The sequence below is a fragment of the Rhincodon typus genome, chromosome 16, assembly GCF_021869965.1.
Source record: "Rhincodon typus isolate 14 chromosome 16, sRhiTyp1.1, whole genome shotgun sequence".
Classification (NCBI taxonomy): Eukaryota; Metazoa; Chordata; class Chondrichthyes; order Orectolobiformes; family Rhincodontidae; genus Rhincodon; species Rhincodon typus.
In genome coordinates, this window is record NC_063347.1 from 1,423,935 (window position 1) to 1,446,664 (window position 22,730).

At 42.2% G+C, this 22,730-nt stretch overlaps 1 protein-coding gene across 1 annotated transcript in view; it reads right to left on the bottom strand.

Annotated features, from left to right (window-relative positions):
- Positions 1–4,649: 4,649 nt before the first annotated feature.
- The window catches only part of lamb2 (laminin, beta 2 (laminin S)), a 141,876-nt gene continuing 123,795 nt past the window's right edge, over positions 4,650–22,730 (bottom strand). The window contains exons 21-26 of the mRNA XM_048606656.1: positions 18,549–18,693; positions 16,400–16,607; positions 12,941–13,082; positions 10,800–10,976; positions 7,699–7,858; positions 4,650–5,759 (exon numbers count right to left, since the gene is read on the bottom strand). Coding sequence (XP_048462613.1) covers positions 5,623–5,759; positions 7,699–7,858; positions 10,800–10,976; positions 12,941–13,082; positions 16,400–16,607; positions 18,549–18,693 — 969 coding nt within the window. The 3' untranslated portion in view covers positions 4,650–5,622. The remainder of the gene's footprint in view (positions 5,760–7,698; positions 7,859–10,799; positions 10,977–12,940; positions 13,083–16,399; positions 16,608–18,548; positions 18,694–22,730) is intronic.

Here is a 22,730-nt window from a genome sequence, read left to right on the forward strand (position 1 = left end):
TGATGGACTTTTCGTAGATTTCAGGAAGGCATATGATAAAGTGCCACATCAAAGGTTACTGAATGAGCTGATTTGAATAAGGAGAAGCAGTAGACCATTCAGCCTGTCAATCCTTCACCATTAAATGAATCGTGGCTGATCAGATTGTAACCCAAGATCCACAGTCCCACCTGCCCTTGCTAACCCTTCACCCTACAAGAAACAATCAACCTTTGCCTTAAAAAATATTCAAGGACTCTGCTTCTACAGCATTTTAGGAAGTGTTTCAAAGACTTGAGACAAAATTCACGTCATCTCTGTTTTGGATGGGTGACTCCTGATTTTCAAACAATGACCTCTAGTGCTTGATCCCCTTATACAGTGCAGTGATGGGATAACGTAAGCATGGATTTAAGATTAGCTGGATAACAGGAAGCAGAGAGTAGGCACAAATGAGTCATTTTCTAGCGGGCAAGTTGAATGAGGGGATTCTGAGGGACAGGATTTACATGTATTTGGAAAGGCAAGGACTGATTAGGGATAGTCAACATGGCTTTATGCATGGGAAATTGTGTCTCACTGAGTCTTTTGAAGAAGTGACGAAGAAGATTGATGAAGGCAGAGCAGTGGACATTGTCTATATGGACTTCAGTAAAGTGTTTGACAAGGTTCCGCATGGTAGACTAGTTAACAAGGTTAGATTACATGGAATACGGGGAGAACTAGCCACTTATATACAAAATTGGCTCGAAGGTAGGAAACAGAGGGTGATGGTGGAGAGTTGCCTTTCAGATGGCCTCTGACTAGTGGTGTGCTGCAAGGACCGGTGCTGGATCCACCACTTTTTGTCATTTATGTAAATGATTTGGATGTGAATATCAGAGGTATGGTTAGTAAGTCTGCACATGACACCAAAATTGGTGGTGTAGTGGACAGCAAAGAAGGTTATCTCAAAGTACAATGGGACCTAGATCAGATGGGCTGAGGAGTGGCAGATAGAGTTTAATTTTGATAAATGCAAGGTATTGCATTTTGGTAAAACAAATAAACACAAGACTTGTACAATTAATGGTAGGGCCCTGGGTAGTGTTGTCAAACAGAGAGACCTAGAGGTTCAGGTACATAACTCTTTGAAATTTGCATCACAGGTAGACAGGGTGGTTAAGAAAGTATTTAGCATGCTTGTTTTCATTGCTCAGACCTTTGAGTATAAGAGTTGGGACATCATGTTGAGGTTGTACAGGACATTGGTGAGGCCTCTTTTCTGGAGTACCATGTGCAGTTCTGCTCACCCTACTATAGGAAGGATATTAAATTGGAGAGGGTTCAGAAAAGATTTACCAGGATGTTGCCGGGACTGGAGTGATTGAGTTATAAGTAGAGGCTCTTTAGGCTAGGACATTTTTCACTAGAGTGTAGGAGGCTGAGGTTTATAAAATCATGAGGGGCAGAGATAAGGTGAATAGCAAGGGCCTTTTCCCCTAGTGTGGGGGAGTTCAAAACTATGGGGCATATTTTTAAGGTGAGAGTAGAAAGTTTTAAAAAGGACTTGAGGGTGAATGTTTTTATACAGAGAGTGGTTCATGTGTAGGATGAACTGCCAGAGCAAATTGTGAATGCAACTATGGTTACAACATTTAAAAGGCGTTTGGATAAGTACATGAATAGGAATGGTTTCGAGGAATATGGGTCTAAAGCAGGCATGTGGGACTAGTTTAATTTGGGAACATTGTTGGTGTGGTCTAGTTGGACCATGCTGTATGATTCGATGACTCTAGGACTAATAAGGAGCACTTAGAGAACTTGAACACATTCCTTGGATATTTCTCCCTGGTGATGTATGCCTTAGAAGGGAAAAATGTGTGTTCCAGGCACCCCCCCAAGTAACCTACTTGGGCTAGAGGGTTGACAAGACCGAATTACACCCGTTGGAAGATAGTGAGAGCAATCAAAGATGGCCTGGCTCCCATGTCTATATCAGAGCTCAGGTCTTTCCTTGGGTTGGTGAATTATTACAGAAAGTTCATACATAACCAGCCTCCATCCTGGCACTTTTGCATCAACTCTTAAGAAAGGGTTAGCCTTAGAAATGGTTGTGTAGCCAAGCCATAGCTTCCAGGGAAGTGAAAAGCAGCTAGCATCCTCTAAATTGTTGGCTCACTATGATCCCAAGCAAGATCTCGTATTAACATGCGATGCCTCCCTGTTTGTCATCATCATAGTATTAGCTCATAGGTGGCCTATGGAGAAGAACACCCAACAGCGTATGCATCCAGAACTTTGGCTAATGCAGAGTGTAAATACCTTCGGATAGAGAAAGAAGTTTTGATGGTCATATTTGGAGTCAGGAAGTTCCACTAATACCTTTATGGACATAGGCAACAGGATTCCCAATACCAGACATATCTCTGCTAAACAAGAGAGACAGTTTGTTTCGGGGGACAAAGTTTGGTGTCGGAACTATGAGAACCTACCTGCATGGGTAAGAAGCGTGGTTGACGTGAGGTCAGATCCAGTGACGTATAAAGTTTGGGTAGGTGAGATGGTCCTGAACAAGCACATGGACATATGAAAGCAGTAAACTTGCAAATCGTGTGGGAGCAAAACATGCCCGGCTCCTCAACAGCCTTTCTGACTATTCCAGAACCTGTAGGTTCTCCCTCTCTGTCAAGCGTTGAAGATACCTTGGCATCTGAGATGGACACAGCGGATGTCACTGCCTTGGAGCCTCTGCCACCTGAAGAGGAGAGTGAATTTATTCCGAGACGCTCCGGGTACAAGAGGCATGTTACTGTGCGTTACATGCTGCCCATATTAGGGGCAGAGTTGGAGGAACCTGACCCAGTGCTAAAACACCCCAGAAGGAGCTACAAAACAAAACCAGCCTGTGTCCTCGGGCACAGAGGTGGAGGGATGTAGTGATTGTAACAAAGTCAGCCAGGTGAACCTCATAGAGTAGGAGTTCCCTGATTGGGGCTGTTAATCTGGTCCAATCAGGGAGCCCTGGCTGACAGATAGAAACAGGAGTGTCAGACATCCTGTTCACTCTGAGAGCTGGATCTGAGGGAGCTGGATCAGTGTCAAGGACTCTCCACGTGTAAATAAAGGGGGACTTGGTGACAGAATACCGGCCTCTCTGGAGTTATTTCAAAAGTGATTATGAAGGCAAATGAAATGTTACTGTTTATTGAAAAGGTAATGGAATGTAAAAGTAGGATTGTTTACCTACAGAACATGCAAAGCTTTGATTATATCACATTTGGACTACTGGTCTCCTTACTTAAAAAAAGATGTAAAGGGTTAGAAGGAGTTAAGTGACAGCTGATTCCTGGGTTGAAGTGGTTATCTCTTGAAGAAAGATTGGACAGATTGCGCTTGTATTCAGTACTCTCTCTAGTTGTTTTTGGTGTGTGGACCTCAAAAGTCACGTGCAGTGCCTTCCGAAACTGGACATCAGTCTGCCTATACACTAGTCAAATGCATGGAATCTTGGCATATCAGGAGTATGTGGGAATGTGGAATTGAGGCCACACTCAGATCAGCCATGGTCTTATCAAAGGGTGTAGCAGATTGGAGTGGCAGAATAGCCTACTCTGTTCCTAATTCATATGCTGTTATGTTAAATAGGTCATAGAATCTTTGTATAGTGGAGATTTGATAGGCAAATTGTATTTATACGGCATAATCATTCAGAATCACTGGACGTCCCAAAGCACTTTATTATCAATTAAATGCTTTTTTAAAATGTGTTCACTGTTGTTATGAAGGGAACTTCCATAAACAGCAATGTACTGATGACCAAACAATCAGTTTGTTACTGCTGCTGACTGTAGGACAAATATTGGTTGGGGCACGGGGCTAACTCCTCTACTGTTCAAGACAAATGGCCACATGGGATCATTTATTTTCACCCAAAAGGGAAGTCAGGGCCTTGGTTTTAAAATCCCATCCAATTGACAACATCTCCAACAGCATAGCACAGCCTCACTACTACAATGGACTGCCAGCATTGATCTTTGTGGGTGTGCTCTGAAATAGGATTTGAACCCATAATTTTTTAACTGAGGCAAGAATACTACTGAGTCTCAGCTGTCAACAACATTGAGAAGGTACCTGAAGTCTCCCCACATGGATTGTAGTTGTTTACACTGAGATCATTCAAATTACCAACTCTTCCACCTGTTGAGCACAGTTTAAATGGGCTGCATTGTATTAGCAGGCTTGAGGAGCAGTTATGTACTTGTGGAAATGTTAAGCTAACTGCGCACAACGTGTTAAAATGCAATATCACATTAAATGCTTAAAAAGTTGTAATTGTCAGAAATTGGGGTCAAAATAAAGAGAGACCTGGCATTGCAGCTCAGACCAAGGATGAATTGGTGAAAAGGTGCAAACTTCAAATGTGACTAACAATTATTCTTTCACATATAAAAACCAATTTATTATCAAGGTAGAATCCAGATTTGAACAGGGATATCAAAATACTTTGGTACTTGTGGATTTTGGTTCTTGGGGGTCCTGTGCTTGTGGTAAAATTGTTAAAATTTAAAGATTCCCATTCTGGTGTCTGATGTCATGAAACCAGTTGCTGTGAGAGCTATGGATATTTTCAGAAAGCACTTTTAACATCACAAAAATAATAACAACCAACCAAATGAAACTAGGTTGAATGCTGCATGGATATAATTTTATACAGGGTAAAAACACTTAGGATTTGGAAGGCAAATAGGGAAATTCTCCATTTAGAACAGGAATTGGGGCTCTTTTAATTGCAAACGACTGCCTCAAATTAGCAAATGTCACTGCAAAGTAGTAATCGTAAAAATTAATTTGGCAGTTTCCACCAGAAAATATCCTGAATTCTTTTCAAGTGATGAATTGGCAAAAAAAACTCTTCTTTTTTGTCAGTGCAGACTGTATTGTATGAAACTATGACTCTAGGACATTCTTTAATTTTACACAAGGCAAGATTCTGACTCATTGCACTATGCATAATCTCCAGAAACTTCTAGCCTTTCACCATCATTGTAAAGTGTAAGGAGGAGAAAATAAGCATAGGTTCTTCATTCAAAAGTAAATTATAAGGAACATCTAAAATTTAAGTGAAGATCTGATTGTGAGTCCTATTGACAAATGGTGTCAATGAATTGTGTAATAATTATCAGTTGTCATTTCTTTTTCTCATTTCTTGAGTAGGAATGGCATTGAAGTTATTTTACCCAAGCTATTTCTCCTACATATTCCTTACTTTGAATTTTGTTGAGTTATATACTTCATGAGAGTTTTTAAGTTGGAATCAATGCTGCCATTGATAATCCTTTTTAGATGAATGTTCACACATGATTTAACTCAAGAGGCTTAAGTAACATCAAATTCTTCAGCATGCAACGAGTGCCATTATCCTCATGACTTCCTCATTGTATTTTTACTTATTGTCTTCAGTATCTAACAGTTTTTGCAGGAAACTGAAAAGTGGGAGTATGTTGTGCAACAGCGGGAGTTGTATTGTCCACAAGAGAAGCCAAAATATAATATTGCGCCTAACAGCTGGACAATGTGATATTGCTGTGGATGTTCTAAAGGCTTAATAATGCAAATGCTTATTTATATGTAGGTTTATTTTCTTTTTTGGCAATTGTTTATTTATTGGCAGGTGTTGTAGATTTGGATCTGTTGATTAATAGCTGTCAAAATTTCTTTCATCTTATCCTCCAGGCCATCCAGCTGACGGGCCTTTTCCTCCAGAACCTGTTCATTCGCTTCATATTGATCCTCAAGATCTGTCAGGTAGGAGAACATTCATTCATTAGTTATGAAAATAAAACATCTTGCATTTATAGGTCACCTTCAATAACAAGAACTTCATTAAAGTCTTATTTATTGTCCTATAATCCATAGGAGAGTTTAGGGCCAAGGCAGCTGAAGGCATGGCCACCAAAAGTGGAGTGATTGAAATCAATGATACTGAAGAGGCCAGAATTGGAGAAGTGCAGAGATCATGCAGGTTTTTAGAGCTGGAGGAGGTTGCAGAAGTAGAGGGAGTGTAGCCACGGATCGGTTTAAAACAAGAATGAGAATTTTAAAAATCAAATTGTTGTCAGACCAAGAGGCAATTCAGATCAGTGAGCCCAGACGATGAAGCTGTAAACTGCATCTTATAATGAGTAAAATAAGAAATTGCTGGTAAAATCACTGACCTGCTGAATGGTTGCACTATTTTTCAGTTTTTAATTCATTTCCAGCTTCTGGAGTATTTGTTTTTGTTTGAACCTAATAATAATTGTACATGAATGCCTGACTGGGCGTTGTCAGATCTTATACTGTTATGGTTGGTTGTGAAGAGGAAACTACAAAAATTACACAAGGAAGAAAGGAATGGAAGACTGTGCTGATAGGGAGAGATGAAATATAGTCTAGGCACTATTGTGTGAAATACAACCATCGGTATTTTTATAGTTAGAGTAGATCACCTGTTTTCTGCAGCACCTTGCTGTGCACAAGTAATTTAAGACAGAGTTGGGATAATGGAGGCATTTTCAGGATGGCAACGTGTAACTAGTGCAGTGTCACAGGAATCAGTTCTGGGGTCACAATTATTTACTATATATGAATAACTTGGATAAGGGATGACACAAAAATGGGTGGAAGGCAAATGATGAGCATTATACAATGTCGCCAGAGGGATACAGACAGGTTGAGTGAGAAGGAAAAACCTAGATAATTGGACTATGATGTGGGGAAATGTGAGGTTATTCACTTTGGCAGGAACAACAGAGGAGCTGAATATTATTTAAATGGAGAAAGACTGCAAAAAGCTGCAGCACTGAAGGATTTGGGACCCCTAGTGCATGAATGACAAAAAGCTAGCATACAAATTCAGCAGGTGGTAGGGAAGGCAAATGGAATGTTGGCCTTTATTTCAAAAGGAATGGAATATAAAAGTAGAGACATCTTGCTAAAATTAAACAACACACTAGTTAGACTACACCCTGAATACTGTGACCAGTTTTGGTAAGTTATTGAAAGAAAGGTATATTGGCACAGCAGAAAAGGTTCAAAGTGGTTGATCCTGGGTATGGAAGGAAAAGGTTGGTGGTTGAGACTGTACTCAATGGAATTTAGAAGGTATTAAGGGGATTTGTCAGGATTGATGTAGTAAGGTTTGTTTCCCTTTGTGGGAGAATCTAGGGCCAGAGGGCATCATCTCAGAACAAGGGGTCACCAATTTAAGACCTAGTTGAAGAGGAATTTCTTCTCTCAGAGGGAAGTGTATCTGTGGGATTCTTTACCATGGAAGGCTGTTGAGGTTGGGTCATTAAATATATTCAAGACTGAGATAGACTGATTTTTAATCAGGAAGGGAATCAAGGGCGAGAGGGCTAAAGCAATAAAATGGAGTTGAGAACTATCAGAACAGACCGAATGGGCCAAATGGCCTACATCTGCTTCTACATCTTATGGCAATTTGTTTGCTGAATGTCTGACATTTCAGCAGTACTGCACCTTGGGGTTAAGAAAGGTGCTACACAAAAACAAACCTTTCTTCCTCTTTTTCTGATTCTCTGACCAAGTCTGGTCAAAAATGTGTAATTTTTATGACAGAAACCCACCACATCATACTTGACAATGGAATATTTTCTTCTGAAGTTAACTTTGAGAGAAATGTCACACATGTATCTTGGCAAGTCTGCTTTGAAAATTCTCCATGTAGTATCTCACCGTTCAATCTCTCCAGCTTGTCTTGTGCATCTCTCAGGAGCTGCTTGGCTTCATCTCGAAGGCTCTCTGCTTTGTGTTTAGCATCAAAAACTGTGCCACTCTTTCGATCTATAAGACCGCGCACAATTTTATATTTATCAGAGAGCTGTCCTTCCAACATCTGGAAACAAAAAAATGTACCAATGTATAAAGATGTGAACTTGATGGGCAGGAAAAGACCTGCTGAATCATACAAGTGGCCTACAACTATGGAGTATCAAAATTGAATATTTTCTTTGTGTGTCTGTGTGAAACAGGTGACAGTGAAGTCATAGCCCATTTTACATCTGTCTTCATTTCAATTTAATTTATATTGAAGTCACAGGAGGGATGATTCAATTTCACATTATCTGGAAATCCAAATAGATCACATCCACTGGCTCACCATTGTCTAACTTGCTCGTTACTGCCTCAAAGAGTTCTAATAAACTTGTCAGGCATGGCCTCCTCTTGACAAAGCCATACTGACTCATCTTATTTTACCATGTACTCTGAAATCTCATCCTTAATAATGGACTCTAAAATCTTACCAATGACCAGGGTCAGGCTAACTGGCCTTCAGCTTCCTGTCTTCTGCTTCTCTCTCCTCTTAAATGGGGGTATTAAATTAACCATTTTCCAGTACAGTCTACATCCATCAAAAGCTTCAACACCACAATAAACACAAAGTACAAATCAGTTTCAGCTCAAGTCCATCTTTCATTCCTGAGATGATCACTCCTCATAATCCCAGCAAAGTTCTAATATCCTGGAAGGTACATTGGTAAGGTTTGTAGGCAAAATTGATTGGTGCACTGTTCAGTCTCAGGTTATCTTCAATATGAAATGCAAATTGGATCAGTAATTATGTGCAATTTAAAAATTGTCAGGGAAGAAAGTGGAGCAGCAATGGTAGGAGTTTCTGGGGTAATTTGGGAGGCACAGCAGGAATTCATCCTGAAGAAGAAATATACTAAGGGGAAGATGAGGCAACGATGGCTGACAAGGGAAGTCAGGGACACCATAAAAGCAAAAGAAAAAGCACACAAGTGATGAAGATTAGTGCGAAGAGGCCTGGAAAGCCTTTAAAAACCAGCATGGGATAAGTAAAAAGTCAATAAAGGGAGAGAAGATGAAATCTGAGAGTAAGCTAGCTCATAATACAAAAGAAGATTGCAACAGCTTGTTTTTTAGAAATCGAAGAGGTAAGAGAGAGGCAAAAGTGAACATTGGACTGCTGGAAAATGCGGTTGGAAAAGTAGTAATGAGGAACAAAGAAATTGCGGAAGAACTGAATCAGTACCTTGTATCAGTTTTCATAGTGGAAGACACCAGCTGCACACCAGAACTTCAAGAGAGTCAAGGGACAGAGGTGAGTGTAGTGACCATCAGTAAAGAGAAGGTCATGGGGAAGCTGAAATGTCTGAAGGAGGATAAGTCATCTGGACCAGCTGGACTACACCCTAGAGTTTTGAAGGAGATAGCTGAGGAGATTGTAGAAGCATTGGGGTGATCTTTCAGGAATCACTGGAGTCAGGAAGGGTCCCCAATTACTGGAAAATGGCTAATGTAATGACCCTGTTTAAGAGGAGAGAGAGGCAGAAGACAGGAAACGTAGGCCAGTTGGCCTGACCTTGGTCATTGGTAAGATTTTAGAGTAAGATTATTAAGTAGTAAGATTATTAAGGATCAGATTGCAAAGTGCATGGTAAAATAAGATGAGTCAGCACAGCCTTCCAGAAGGCCTTTGACCAGGTGCCATGCAGGAGGCTGCTAAATAATATAAGAGCCTGTGGTGTTAGGGGCAAGGTATTGGCATGGATAGAAGATTGGCAGACTGGCAGAAGGCATGGAGTAGGGATAAAGAGGTCTTTTTCAGGATGGCAGCAGTGACTAGTGGAGTTCCATAGGGATCAGTATTGGGACCACAACTATTCATTTTATACACTAATGATCCAGAAGAAGGAAATGAGGACATTGTAGCTAAGTCTGCAGGTGGACAGACAGATAGTGTTGAGGGAGGCTGCAGACAGACTTGGATGTGTTAGGCAAGTGGGCAAAGAAGTGGCAGATAGAATACAGTGTGGGAAAGTGTGAGGTTTTGCACTTTTGTAGGAAGAATAGAGGTACAGACTATTTTCTAAATGTGAAAAGGTTTTGGAAATCTGAAGCACAAAGGGACTTGAGAGTCCCAGTTCAGGATTCTCTAAAAGTTGACCTGCAGGTTCAGTTGGCAGTTAGGAAGTGCAATGCAACATTATTTTCAAAGGGCTAGAATACAAGAGTAGAGATGCAGTGCTGAGGCTGTATAAGGCTCTCGTCAGACAGCATTTGGAATATTGTGAGCAGTTTTGGGTCGCATATCTAAAGGAAGGATGTGCTATGGTTATGGTCAAGAGGAGGTTCACAAGAATGATCCTGGAAATGATTGGCTTGTCATATGAGGTGTGGTTGAGGACTCTGGGTATGTACTCAATGGAGTTCGGAAGGATGACAGGGGATTTGATTGAAACTTACAGAATACTGAGAGGCCTGGATAGAGTGGACATGGAGAAGATGTTTCCACTAGCAGGAGAAACTAGAACCTGAGGGTACAGCCTCAGAGTGAAGGCATGATCTTTTAGATCTGAGATGAGGAGGAATTTCTTCAGCAAGAGGGTGGTTAATCTGTGGAACTCATTGCTGCAGAGGGCTGTGGAGGCCAAGTCATTGAGAGTATTTAAGACAGAGATAGATGTGTTCTTGATTGGTAAGGTGATCAAGAGTTATGGGGAGAAGACAGAAGAGTGGTGTTGAGAAATGTATCAGTCAGGATCAAATGGCAGAGTAGATACAATGGTTCAAATGGCTTAATTCTGATCCTGTGTCTTATGGCCCCCTGATGTCCCACTCTCCTCTCACAGTCTGCAATTTTAATCTGCTCTTCTGAACAGGTTATAGAAGCACATATAGGACATAAGGAGGCAGTTCCTGTGCAGGCTTTTAGAAAGAGCTATCCACGTAATCCCACTTTCTGCAACTGTGGTTGTCTTTACCATCCATCCACATCATAAACGTTTAAGAATTTCACTCTTCAGCTGTACCTGTTTGGCTTCGTTGGCTTTATCTCGTGCCACTGAAGCAGTTTCTTCTGCCCGCAATGCCACCAGGCTGTTGTTGGCTCGTTTCATTTTTAATGCATCGATTCTGTTGTCAAGCTGTGCTAGTCTGTCCATGGCCTTCATCAACTCTCTCTCCGCACTCACAGTTTCACTCCGTATCTAAAAATGAGAGAGGCAGAGTACTTTCTATCACTAGAACTAGGGCCACATGGGTCATAATGTTCTGTAGCTTATCAGTTGAAACAGGAAAGGATAGCAGTGAACATTACCGCTTGGCTAAATTGACTGCAAACCTGTCAACCTGGCAAACATGAATTAATCATTTCATGGAGCAGACACAATTAGATACAAAACCTGAGGGCGGTCATACCAACAGTGGTAAAATGTTTTAATTCTCAAGTACTTTTAAATAAATGCTTTGAACTAAGGGGCAACATGAGGCAGAGATTGGAAATGATTTGGACGTGAACATGGAAGGTATAGTTAGTAAATTTGGAAGTAATGAAGGTTACCTCAGAGTACAACGGGATCTTGATCAGATGGGCCCATGGAGTGGCAGATGGAGTTTAATTTAGATAAATGTGAATTGCTGCATTTTGGAAAGGCAAATCAGGGCAGGACTTATACACTTAATGGGAAGGTCCTGGGGAGGGTTGCTGAACGAAGAGACCTTGGAGTACGGGTTCATAGTTCCTTGAAAGTGGAGTCATGGGTAGACAGGATAGTGAAGGAGGTGTTTGGCATGTTAGCCTTCATTGGTCAGTGCATTGAGTATAGGAGATGGGACATCATGTTGCATCTATACAGGACATTAGTTGGGCCATTATTGGAATATTGCGTCCAATTCTGGTCTCCCTGCTATAGGAAGGATGTTGTGAAACTTGAAAGTTTCACTCAGTAAAGATTTACAAAGATGTTGGCAGGGTTGGAGGGTTTGAGCTATAGGGAGAGGCCGAATACACTGGGGACATTTTTCCCTGGAGTGTTGGAGGCTGAGGGGTGATCTTATAGAGGTTTATAAAATCATGAGGAGCATAGATGGGGTAATTAGACAAGGTTTTTCCCTGGGGTGGGGGAGTCCAAAACTAGAGGGCATAGGTTTAAGGTGAGAGGGGAAAGATTTAAAAGGGACCTAAGGAGCAACTTTTTCATGCAGAGGATGGTGCATGTATGGAATGAACTGCCAGAGGAAGTGGTGGAGGCTGGTACAATTACAATGTTAAAAGCCATCTGGTTGAGTATATGAATAGGAAGTGTTTAGAGGGATATGGGCCAAATGATGGCAAATGGGACCAGAGTTATTTAGGATATCTGGTCAGCATGGACGATTTTAACTGAGGGTCTGTTTCTGTGTTACCCCTGAAATGTCAAGTGGAGGGGGCCAAGTTTCAGTAGGTTGGAGAAGGGATTTCTGCCCTTCAGCAACAGGAATGGGCCTTCGTCTGCCATTGGTGAAGTAGTGGGGACAGAGACAGAATAAAGCCCCTAGGTACCATTAGGTGATTTAAAGGCTTCAATAGGCTCCCATAACCCATAACTGCTCCTGTAGCATTCTAGCAATTTCTTACAGGTTGGGGGAAGGTGAGGAAACAGCAGAGAGGCCAGGTATTGGAGTTTAAGATTCCTGAGATAACAAGATGTAGAGCTGGATAAACACAGCAGGCCAAGCAGCATCAGAGGAGCAGGAAAACTGACGTTTCGGGCCTAGACCCTTCTTCAGAAAAATGATTCCTGTCGCCTTAGGGGAAGTGCGGTTGGTAAAATCTGGCTCAGAGTCTTAGTAACCGTTTAGAGTGAAACCAGGAAGCGCACAATGGGCTGATGACATTTTAAAACAGTCTTCTCTAAAGGCCGTGGGTTCTGGCCGCCAATGAAGACTTCAAGATAAAGATTAATCGATTTTTTTTTTTTATTGGGCAAAACTATCAAGGGATATGAAGCAAACATATCTAAATGACAAAGCAGTCCTGAGGAGCTGAACAGCCTCTTCCCATTCTTTCAGAACAGGCTTGATGGGACAAATGGCCTCTTCCTGTATCTGTGTTTTGTATTTAAGTTCAAAGGAGTTAAAAAGGGAGAAAATTAGTTGGAAAAGATCCCAGGATTGAACATTCTTTCCTTACCCCATTTAGGGTCTGATCGGTCTCTTCTATGTCTCCCTTTGCACGGCTGATTGCACTTTGTGCAGCATGCTGAGCTTGGCTAGCCTCCTCTAGGGCTTGCTTCACTGCCTCGGCTGTGTTTTTAACATTTTCTGCACGGCTCCTTCACAGTTAAAGAAAATTAAAAGTACACTTAAGGTCCCTTGCAAATGAACAAAGCCAGTGTCCAGTGTTTATTAAATCAGATACAAGCGCCAGCATTCTGTGAATTCTGCAATTGCTTCAAAATACAGAGAGCACATGTTAAGGTGTGACAGAGTATGTGTGTCTGAGTGAGTGTGATTGTGTGTATAATTGTATGGATTGAACGTTGAGAATTTTTAGGATTATGTATGTGAAAAAACACATGTGTGTTTGCGAGATTGAGACAGTAATTTTTTCATTAATCAAATGTGGACATTGCTGAATTAATTCCCTGTTACTAATGGCCCTTGAGAAGATGGCGGTGAGTTACCTTCTTCAACCAATGCTCTCTGTATGGCAAAGGTACACCCACGGTGCTATGAGGGAGAGTGTTGCAGGACTTTAATAAATGAAGGTGGAAGAATGCCAATATATTTCTAATTCAGGAATGTGAGAGACTTGGGTGGGAATTTGTAAGTGATTGTGTTCCCAAGTGCTTGTTGCTCTTTCCTTCGAGGTGGCAGAGGACACAGGTTTGGAAGATGTAAATACCTTGTATTTTTTTTTTGTTGTTTAAAATTGTGGACTGAAATGGGAGAGAGCAATTTCAAAAGCCAAGGTTTCTGCATGATTTGGAATGAAGTAATTTGATCTCAACACTGTGTGTAGCTGTGGGTTAAGGTAGTGTTTGCAGATGAACTGGAGCCCGGGTTGATTATACAAACGGAGCTCTGGTTGGCTACAAGAACTCTATGGACCAGTGACCAGTTTCTTTATTCATTCAGGGATGAGGGCATTGCTGGTCAGGCAGCATTTATTGCCCATAGGACAGTTCAGAGTCAACCACATTACTGTGGGTCTGGAATCACATGTAGACCAGGTAAGGATGGCAGTTTCCTTCCCTAAAGGACATTAGTGAACCAGATGGGTTTTTCCGTCAATCGGCAATGGCTTCATGGTCATCATTAGATTCTTAATTCCAGATATTTTATTGAATTCAAATTCTACCATCTGCTATGCCAGGATTCGAAACCAGGTCCCCAGAACATTATCTGGGTCTCTGGATTAACAGTCCAGTGATAACACCACTAGGCCATCGCCTCCCCAGTTATCAATGACAAAGGCTTTTTGCCAGTCAATAACTATATGATTGGTTGTCAGGGAACTGAACAGCTTGAGACGAGGAACAAGATACAACAAGAAATGATCAGATCTCCACCAACTCAGGAACTGTTGTTGTTCCCTATAGTAAATCTCATTAAACCTGAAGAAAACCAGTTTATCTTTTCTTCAGCAGTTGCTGTAATCTGTGACTTTTAATTGATAAGTCAGAGACAGTTATAAGTGAACCAGCCATGCTATGTGTTTTGCAAACTGAAGGAAGCATTTGAAAAAGGTGAGAAGAAACCTTATCATCAGCAAGGACCAACTCAACAGATCTGTGAACAAGGACTACTGAACTGTGTTCCCAATGTTACACTCCGTCCATCCGTTTTTCTCTCTATCCACGTCTGCCTGTGCATGAAGTGGGGAATTTACAAGGGGATTAGAGTTTTAGTTAGAAGAATAATGCGCTAACGGCTTTTAACTGTTTACCAGCAGCTGATTCTAATTACTTGTAATAAACAGTAATGCTTGTTAAATACAGAAACCTGTTCTGTGCTTTCTGTTAACCTGGATCTGACAAATAGGTAAATTAGGGGATTTTGTGTACTTTTTAAAAAAATCTTTAATTTTTGGAATAGCGAGGTTTGATTTAATCCATTGCATTAGACCAGTGGTTAAATGTTAAAGGTAGCCTAGTGAGTGGCTACAGTGTAGCTTGTAACTGGTACATACTGCTACCAAGTGTGCATCAGTGGTGGCGAGACCAAATGTTTAAGTTGGTAGATGGCACATGGGCATTTTTGACCTAGATGGAGCTTCTTGAGTGTTGTTGGAGTCACATTCATCCAGCCAAGTGGAGAATATTTTACCAAACTTCTTACTAGTGAATTGCAGAATGGGGGGATGGGGCTATGGTGGGTGGCCCTGGGGAGTCAGGTAGTGAGTTAATCACTGCTGCATAATTAGTCTTTAACTTGTTCTTGTAGCCACTGCATTTATGTCTCGTTTGATATCTGGTGGCCCCCACGAGGTTGAGGGTGGGAAATTTGGCAATGGTAATGCCATTGAATGCTATTAGAATAGTTAAGCTCTTTCCACTTGGCAGTGGTCATTGCCCCAGTCTTACACAGTATGAATGTAATTTGCCAGTTATGAACCCAAGCCTGGATATTGTCCAGATCTTGCTGCATATGGAGATGGACTGATTCAGTATTAGTGCTACTTCAGTCCTAGGGAAGCAGTGGCATTGTGGTAACGTCTCTGGACCAGTAATCCAGAACATTTGATTAATGTCCAGGGACATGGGTTCAAATCTCACCATGGCAGATGGTGTAATTTGAATTCAATAAAAAAAAACCCAATGTCGACCATGTAACCAGACTTTACTGTAAAAATCCATCTAGTTCACTAATGTTCTTTAGGAAAGAAAATCTGCCGTCCTGACCTATGTGTGACTCCAGACCCACAGCAATGTGGTTGACTCTTAACAGCCCTCTGAGCATTAGGGATGGGCATTAAATGTTGCCCAAGCCAGTGATACCCTCATCCCATAAATGATTAATAAAAAGTATCTGAGAAGTCACGAAAGATGCTAAACATTGTGCAATCATCCATGAACATCCCCACTTCTGACCTTATGATGGAGGGAAGGTCATTGATGAAGCAGCTGAAGATGGTTGGGCCGAGGACACTACCCTGAGGAACTCCTGCAGAGATGTCCTGGAGCTGAGATGATAGACTTCCAACAACTATGACCATCTCTGTGCTAGGTGTGACACTGACCAGTAGTAAGATTCTGCCCACCCCACTGATTCCCATTGACTTTGATCCTACTGAGGCTTTTTTATACTATGCTCAGTTAAACATTGCCGTCAACCTCAAGACAGTCATTCTCACCACAGGAGGATTTATGTGCATGGATACATGAATATCTGTGTGCTAATGAATGTGGGTGCGTCTGAGTGTGGAGGCCTGGAGGTGCGTGTACACATTGATATACTCAAACGGTCATGTGTGTGCATGTGGAAGGCAGTGTGGTAGGAAAAGAAAAGGATCGGAAGAATTTTGCACTATCTCACTCTGGGCCAGGAGCTCATATACTACAACTGGAATTGAAAGCCATTTCCAGTAAAATTACAGCTGTTTTTCCCAAGTTGCATGTAGCAGAAGCAGTCAGTGCCATGAATGTACCTTGCCCTTCTTGCATCCTGAAGGAGCTGTTCTGCTTTCCTCACATCATCGGCAGTCTGATCCAAGATGGTGTCCACGTTAGACAAACTACTGACCTTGTCTTTGATCTCCTCTGCAAGGTGACGGATTTGCTGAGGGGAAGCAGGAATTGAGAGCTCCAGAACCCGACTGGCCACCATCTCAATGCTGTCGGGGTCTGCACCCTCCTCTGTATGGAGATGGGTTAAAAAGAACACAGAATATCGGTCTCAATTACTTTATGGTCTTTCATTGCAGTGCATTACTGACGACTATCCCAAATTCATTTTTTGTTTGTCAACATTCTCATATGGCATGGATAGAGCATTGGTTGACCAGTAGAAAGCAAAAAGTAGGGGTAAATGGGTGTTTTTCTGGTTGGCGGTCAGTGGCTAGTGGTGTGCCTCAGGGATCAGGGTTGGGACCGCAATTGTTTACAATTTACATAGATGATTTGGAGTTGGGGACTAAGTGTGGTGTGTCAAAATTTGCAGATGACACTAAGGTGAGTGGGAGAGCAAAGTGTGCAGAAGACACTGAAAGTCTGCAGAGGGATACAGATAGTCTAAGTGAGCGGGCAAAGGTCTGGCAGATGGAGTACAATGTTGATCAGTGTGAGGTCATCCATTTTGGTAGGAATAACAAGAAAATGGACTATGTTTTAAATGGTAAAAAATTGCAGCACGCTGCTGTGCAGAGGGACTTGGGTGTCCTTGTGCATGAATCGCTAAAAGTAGGATTGCAGGTGCAGCAGGTAATTAAAAAGGCAAATGGAATTTTGTCTGCCATTGCTCGAGGGATGGAGTTTAAAAACAGGGAGGCTATGCTGCAGCTGTATAGGAACCTGGTGAGGCCACACCTGGAGTACTGTGTGCAGTTTTGGTCTCCTTACTTGAGAGGAGATATACTAGCACCGGAGGGGGTGCAGAGGAGATTCACTCGGTTGATTCCAGAGTTGAGAGGGTTGGATTATGAGGACAGACTGAGTAGACTGGGATTATACTCATTGGAATTCAGAAGAATGAGGGGAGATCTTATAGAAACATATAAGATTATGAAGGGAATAGATAAGGTGGAGGCAGGGAGGTTGTTTCCGCCAGCAGGTGAAACTAGGACTAGAGGGCATTGCCTCAAAATAAAGGGAAGCAGATGTAGGACTGAGGTCAGGAGGAACTTCTTCACCCAAAGGGTTGTGAATCTGTGGAATTCCCTGCCCAGTGAAGTGGTTGAAGCTACCTCGCTGAATGTTTTTAAGGCAAGGCTAGATAAATTTTTGAACAGTAAAGGAATTAAGGGTTATGGTGAGTGGGCGGGTAAGTGGAGCTGAGTCTCAAAAAGATCAGCCATGATCTTATTAAATGGCGGGGCAGGCTCGAGGGGCTGGATGGCCTACTCCTGCTCCTAGTTCTTATGTTCTTATTGAGATAATGACTGGATAGGCTGGGTTTATTTTCCCCAGAGCAGAGGAGACTGAGGGGAGATCTGATTAACATGTACAACATTATGAAAGGCATAGACAGAGTAGATTAGAAAATTTCTCCCCCCATGGCAGACATGTCCAAGACCAGAGTGCATAGGTTTAAGGTGAGAACTAAGTAGTTTAGAAGATTTCTGAGAAATTCTTTTTTCACCCAGAGGATGGTAGAAATATAGAACGTGCTGCTATTCTCAACATTTAAGAAGCATCTGGATGGGCACTTAAAATGCCAGGGTATAGTCGGCTATGGACCAGGTGCAGGTAAATGGGATTAGTGTAGTATGGTGTTTGTTGGGTCAGTATAGACACAGTGGGTTGAACAGCCTGCTATTATGCTGTATGACCCTATATATCTCTAATATTGGCAAAACTATCGAGCTATCATTGACTATTTCTAATCATCCTGAGAATATTGAACCATGTAGTTGGAACAATTTGGATTGGAATCAGACTAGTTAGGGATGGCAGATTCTCTACCTCCCCTATAGGAGTGTAAATGAAGCAGCCTTTGATCAGTGGCCATTCTAAAGTTTAACTTGTCCTGTGCTGAGAGTCTGCATTGCAGTACAGCTCACTATGGCTATAAAGCAACTTCACATTTTATGAATGGTAGATCATAACCATGGCCATGACCATTTATTGCTCGACTCTTACGTGTAAGGAAGTCTCGGATCTGCTTTATGAGGTCACGCAGTTCTTTGTTTGAGCGATTAATTCGGTCCTTGGCATCATTTGCTTTGTCCAAAGTCACCTGAGCTTTCTGCTTTGCTTCATTTGCCTTTACCTTAGCCAGAGCAACCTGCAAATACAAACCAAACCAGTGAGCAATCTGCAAATATTAACAAAAAGCAACCCACGAATATGAAAATAATAGAATAGTACAAAACAGGAGGCTATTCAGCCCATGTGCCTAGACTGAAAATAAATAACCTAATGACAAACTACAGTTGACATGTGGGCTCTGTAGTGATTGTAATGAAGTCAGCCATCTGGACCTCAGAAAATGAGTTCCCTGATTGGGGCTGTTAATCTGGTCCAAACAAGGATCCCTGGCTGATAGATAAAAAGGAGAGTGTCAGAGATACTGCCACTCTGATAGCTGCCTCTGAAGAGGCAGTACTAGAGTTAAGGACTGTTTATGTGTAAATAAAGAGTGACTTGGTGATGGGGATCATCATGTTGAGGTGCCGGTGTTGGACTGGGGTGGACAAGGTCAGGAATCACACAACACCAGGTTATAGTCCAATAGGTTTATTTGAAAACACAAGCTTTCAGAGCGTAGCCCCTTCATCAGGTAAAATGAGAAAGAAGTACACAACACAGAATTCATAAATAAAAGATCAAAGGGTCACACAACTGATGAGGATGTATTAAACAAATCCTAGGATGCTGTTGAATCTTTAATTGGTTAGAAGGTTTTAATTGCTTAATATGTATATGTAAATCCCCAAATTTCTTTCAAGTCACTGCCCTGAGAGAACTAAAGATTTTATCTCTCTACCGTAAGCCCACGGATAACCTCACGATGCTGCACTTCTCTAGTTTCCACCCTAAACATGTTAAAACAACCATCCCCCACGGACAAGCCCTATGCATACACTGGATCTGTTTGGATGGGGACGAATGCGACTAACATTCATAGGTATTGAAGGACACCGTCACAGGAACAGAATATGATGCTCAGCTAATTGATGGCCAGTTCTGAAGTGCCACAGCAAAAAACCATAATGACCTCCTCAGAAAACAAACACGTGATACAATCGATAGGGTACGCTTCATCATCCAGTACTTCCTGGGAGCAGACAAACTACGCCATGTTCTTCACAGCCTCAAACACTTTATCGATGATGATGAGTATTTCACCAAGATCCTCCCCATACATCCCACTTCTCACCTTCAAACAACTGCCAAACCTTACACAGACCATTGTTTGCAGCAAACTACCCAGCCTTCAGGAGATCAACCGCAACACTAATACATCCCTATCATGGTAAACTCTGCAAGACATGTCAGATTTTCAACAAGGACACTACCATCACATGTGGGAACACCACCTACCACGTGCCCAGCAGATACTCATGTGACTTGGCCAACATTGTCTATCTCATATGTTGCAGGCAAGGATGCCCCGAGGCATGGTATATTGGTGAAACTGTGTAGACGCTATGACAACGGATGAATGGACACTGCGCAACAATCGCCAAACAGGGATGTTCCCTCCCAGTGGGGGAACACTTCAGTGGTCAAGGACACTCAGTCATGGATCTTCGTGTAAACGTCCTCGAAGGCAGGCTTCGGGATACACAATAAAGCGGAGTGTCCGAGCAGAGGCTGATAGCCAAGTTCGGTCCCCATGAGGACGGCCTCAATCGGGACTTTGGGTTCATGTCGCACTACAGGTGACCCCGTCACACTACACACTCATACACATACACACACACACACACACACACACACACACACACACACATTCACTCACTCACACATGCACACACAATCTATGCGGTGAATTTGTATTTGCAGATACATTCTATTTTGTTCAAAAAGTACACAATTTATAGACAGTCAATGTGGCATTTTTAAAATTCCTATTTTAGAAATGAAACCATTCTGACTCCAAACCAAAGCACAAACAGATTCTAAACAAGGCCTCACACCTAACATTCACTGTCTGATCTAAAATGTCACCTCTTCTTTACTTTGATAAAACCGTTAGTTCTCTCAGAACCATGACTTGAAAGGAATTTGGGGATTTACAAATACATATTAATCAATTAAAACCTTCTAAGTGATTAAAGATTTAACAGCATCTTAGGTTTGTTTAATATGTGCTCATCAATGATGTGACCCTTTGATCTTTTACTTCTAAATTTTGTGTTCTGTGTGCTTCTTTCTCACTTCGTGTGACGAAGGGGCTACGTTCCGAAAGCTTGTGTTTTCAAATAAACCTGTTGGACTATAACCTGGTGCCATGTGATTGGTGATTGGATACCAGCCTCTATGAAGTTATTTCAGTGGCGATGAGAATAGAGCACGATCCTGAAGAAAGTCACTCATATCAGTTGTCTTTGATTGGGGTAAGCATTTCTCACATCATGCCTTTGATTGGGAAACTTGATTGCCATCAAGGACTGGACCCAGTACATGGAAAGGATGCGGTTTTTTAATGGGCAAATGACATTGCAGCAGACGAATAGCAATGACTAATTCTCCTGTGGGGCTGCAGCTTTTTCTGTTATTAGGAGCCTGACTTTCCCTGAGGCACCAAATACTAAAAATCTTTCAAGAATTGACAGACATTATTCAGGAATGTTATAGTTGGTTGACTCGCCGAGCTGGTTTTTTGTTCCGCATTTGTTTCATTACCCTGCTGGGTAACATCATCAGTGCAGCCTCCGATGAAGCACCATTGTGTTTTCCCGTCTGGTATTTAAATTCTGGAGTCCATTGAGCTGGGTTACCTCACTTCCGGTTTTCCTTTGCAATGGAATGTATATGGGGTCTAGCTCTATGTGTTTATTGATGGCTTTCTTCGTGGAGAACCAGGCTTCTAGAAATAACCACAACATCCACAAACCAAGCTGCAAATCTACTCTAAAGCAACAGTTAAGGAATATTACAACCCCAAGCCTCCTGTAATTCTGAGATGCTATTGTTTTTACTCGGCAGTTCGAGAACCAGGGGAATCCGTATTGGGATGTGTGACTAGGTTAAGACACCGACAGAAGCCAGAGATAATAAGAACAGCCGATGCTGGAGTCAGAGATAACACAGTGTGGAGCTGGAGGAACACAACAGGCCAGGCAGCATCAGGGGAGCAGGAAAGTTGACGTTTCAGGTTGGGACCCTTCTTCAGAAATGACAGAAGCCAGTGACTTCAAAAATGCAGCAAGTTCAGCTCAAGAGTTGCAAAGTATTCCATTGGAAGTGGACACCCTCACCAGTCTGACTGAGCTTGGAGAACACAATTTGAGTGCAGGTAATTGCATAGCCTGATGTATCCTGATCAGAGGAACTCTAGGTCAGCCCACAGCAAACTCCAAAACAAAGCCAATCCTTGGCCAGTGTTTCTATCATCTTCAGGATCCTGGCCACAAGCCATTGTAGTTGCTGCCGGTATGTGGACTCAAGACAGCAAGAGGGTCCTACTCGTTCTCAGTTGAATAAGATAACTCATAGGCTGGTATCCAGGAGGGTATCTAGAAGAGTTCATACCCTGGAATGTCCACTTACATCTGATTTGGAACAGTCAAATTACTTAGCAACCTCCAAGTCAGAACCAAGCAAAATAAATATGGGTGGCACGGTGGCTCAGTGGTTAGCACTGCTGCCTCACAGCACCAGCGACCCGGTTCAATTCCACCCTCGGGCGACTGTCTGTGGGGAGTTTGCACATTGCCCCCGTGTCTGCGTGGGTTTCCTCTGGGTGCTCCAGTTTCCTCCCACAGTCCAAACATGTGCAGGGTAGGTAGATTGGCCATGCTAAATTGCCCGTAGTGTTCAGGGATGTGTAGATTAGGTGGGTTATAGGGGAATGGGTCTGGGTGGGATGCTCTGAGAGTCGGTGTTGAATTGTTGGGTTGAATGGCCTGTTTCCACACTGTAGGGATTCTTCAAAAAAAAAGTCTGGTTAAATAGTCATTGGTTCTAATTCAGGTCAATACCAGTGCAAACGTATCAGCGATTGCAGAAAGATCCAGTCCTTTCAAAACTGAAACAACTGGTGGTGATGGAGGAAATCAAAAGGCCATCACAACTAGAATTGACACCTTTTTGTACCTGGAGAGACCGGATCACAGTACAGTATGGCATATTATTATGGGGAGTCAGGGTGAC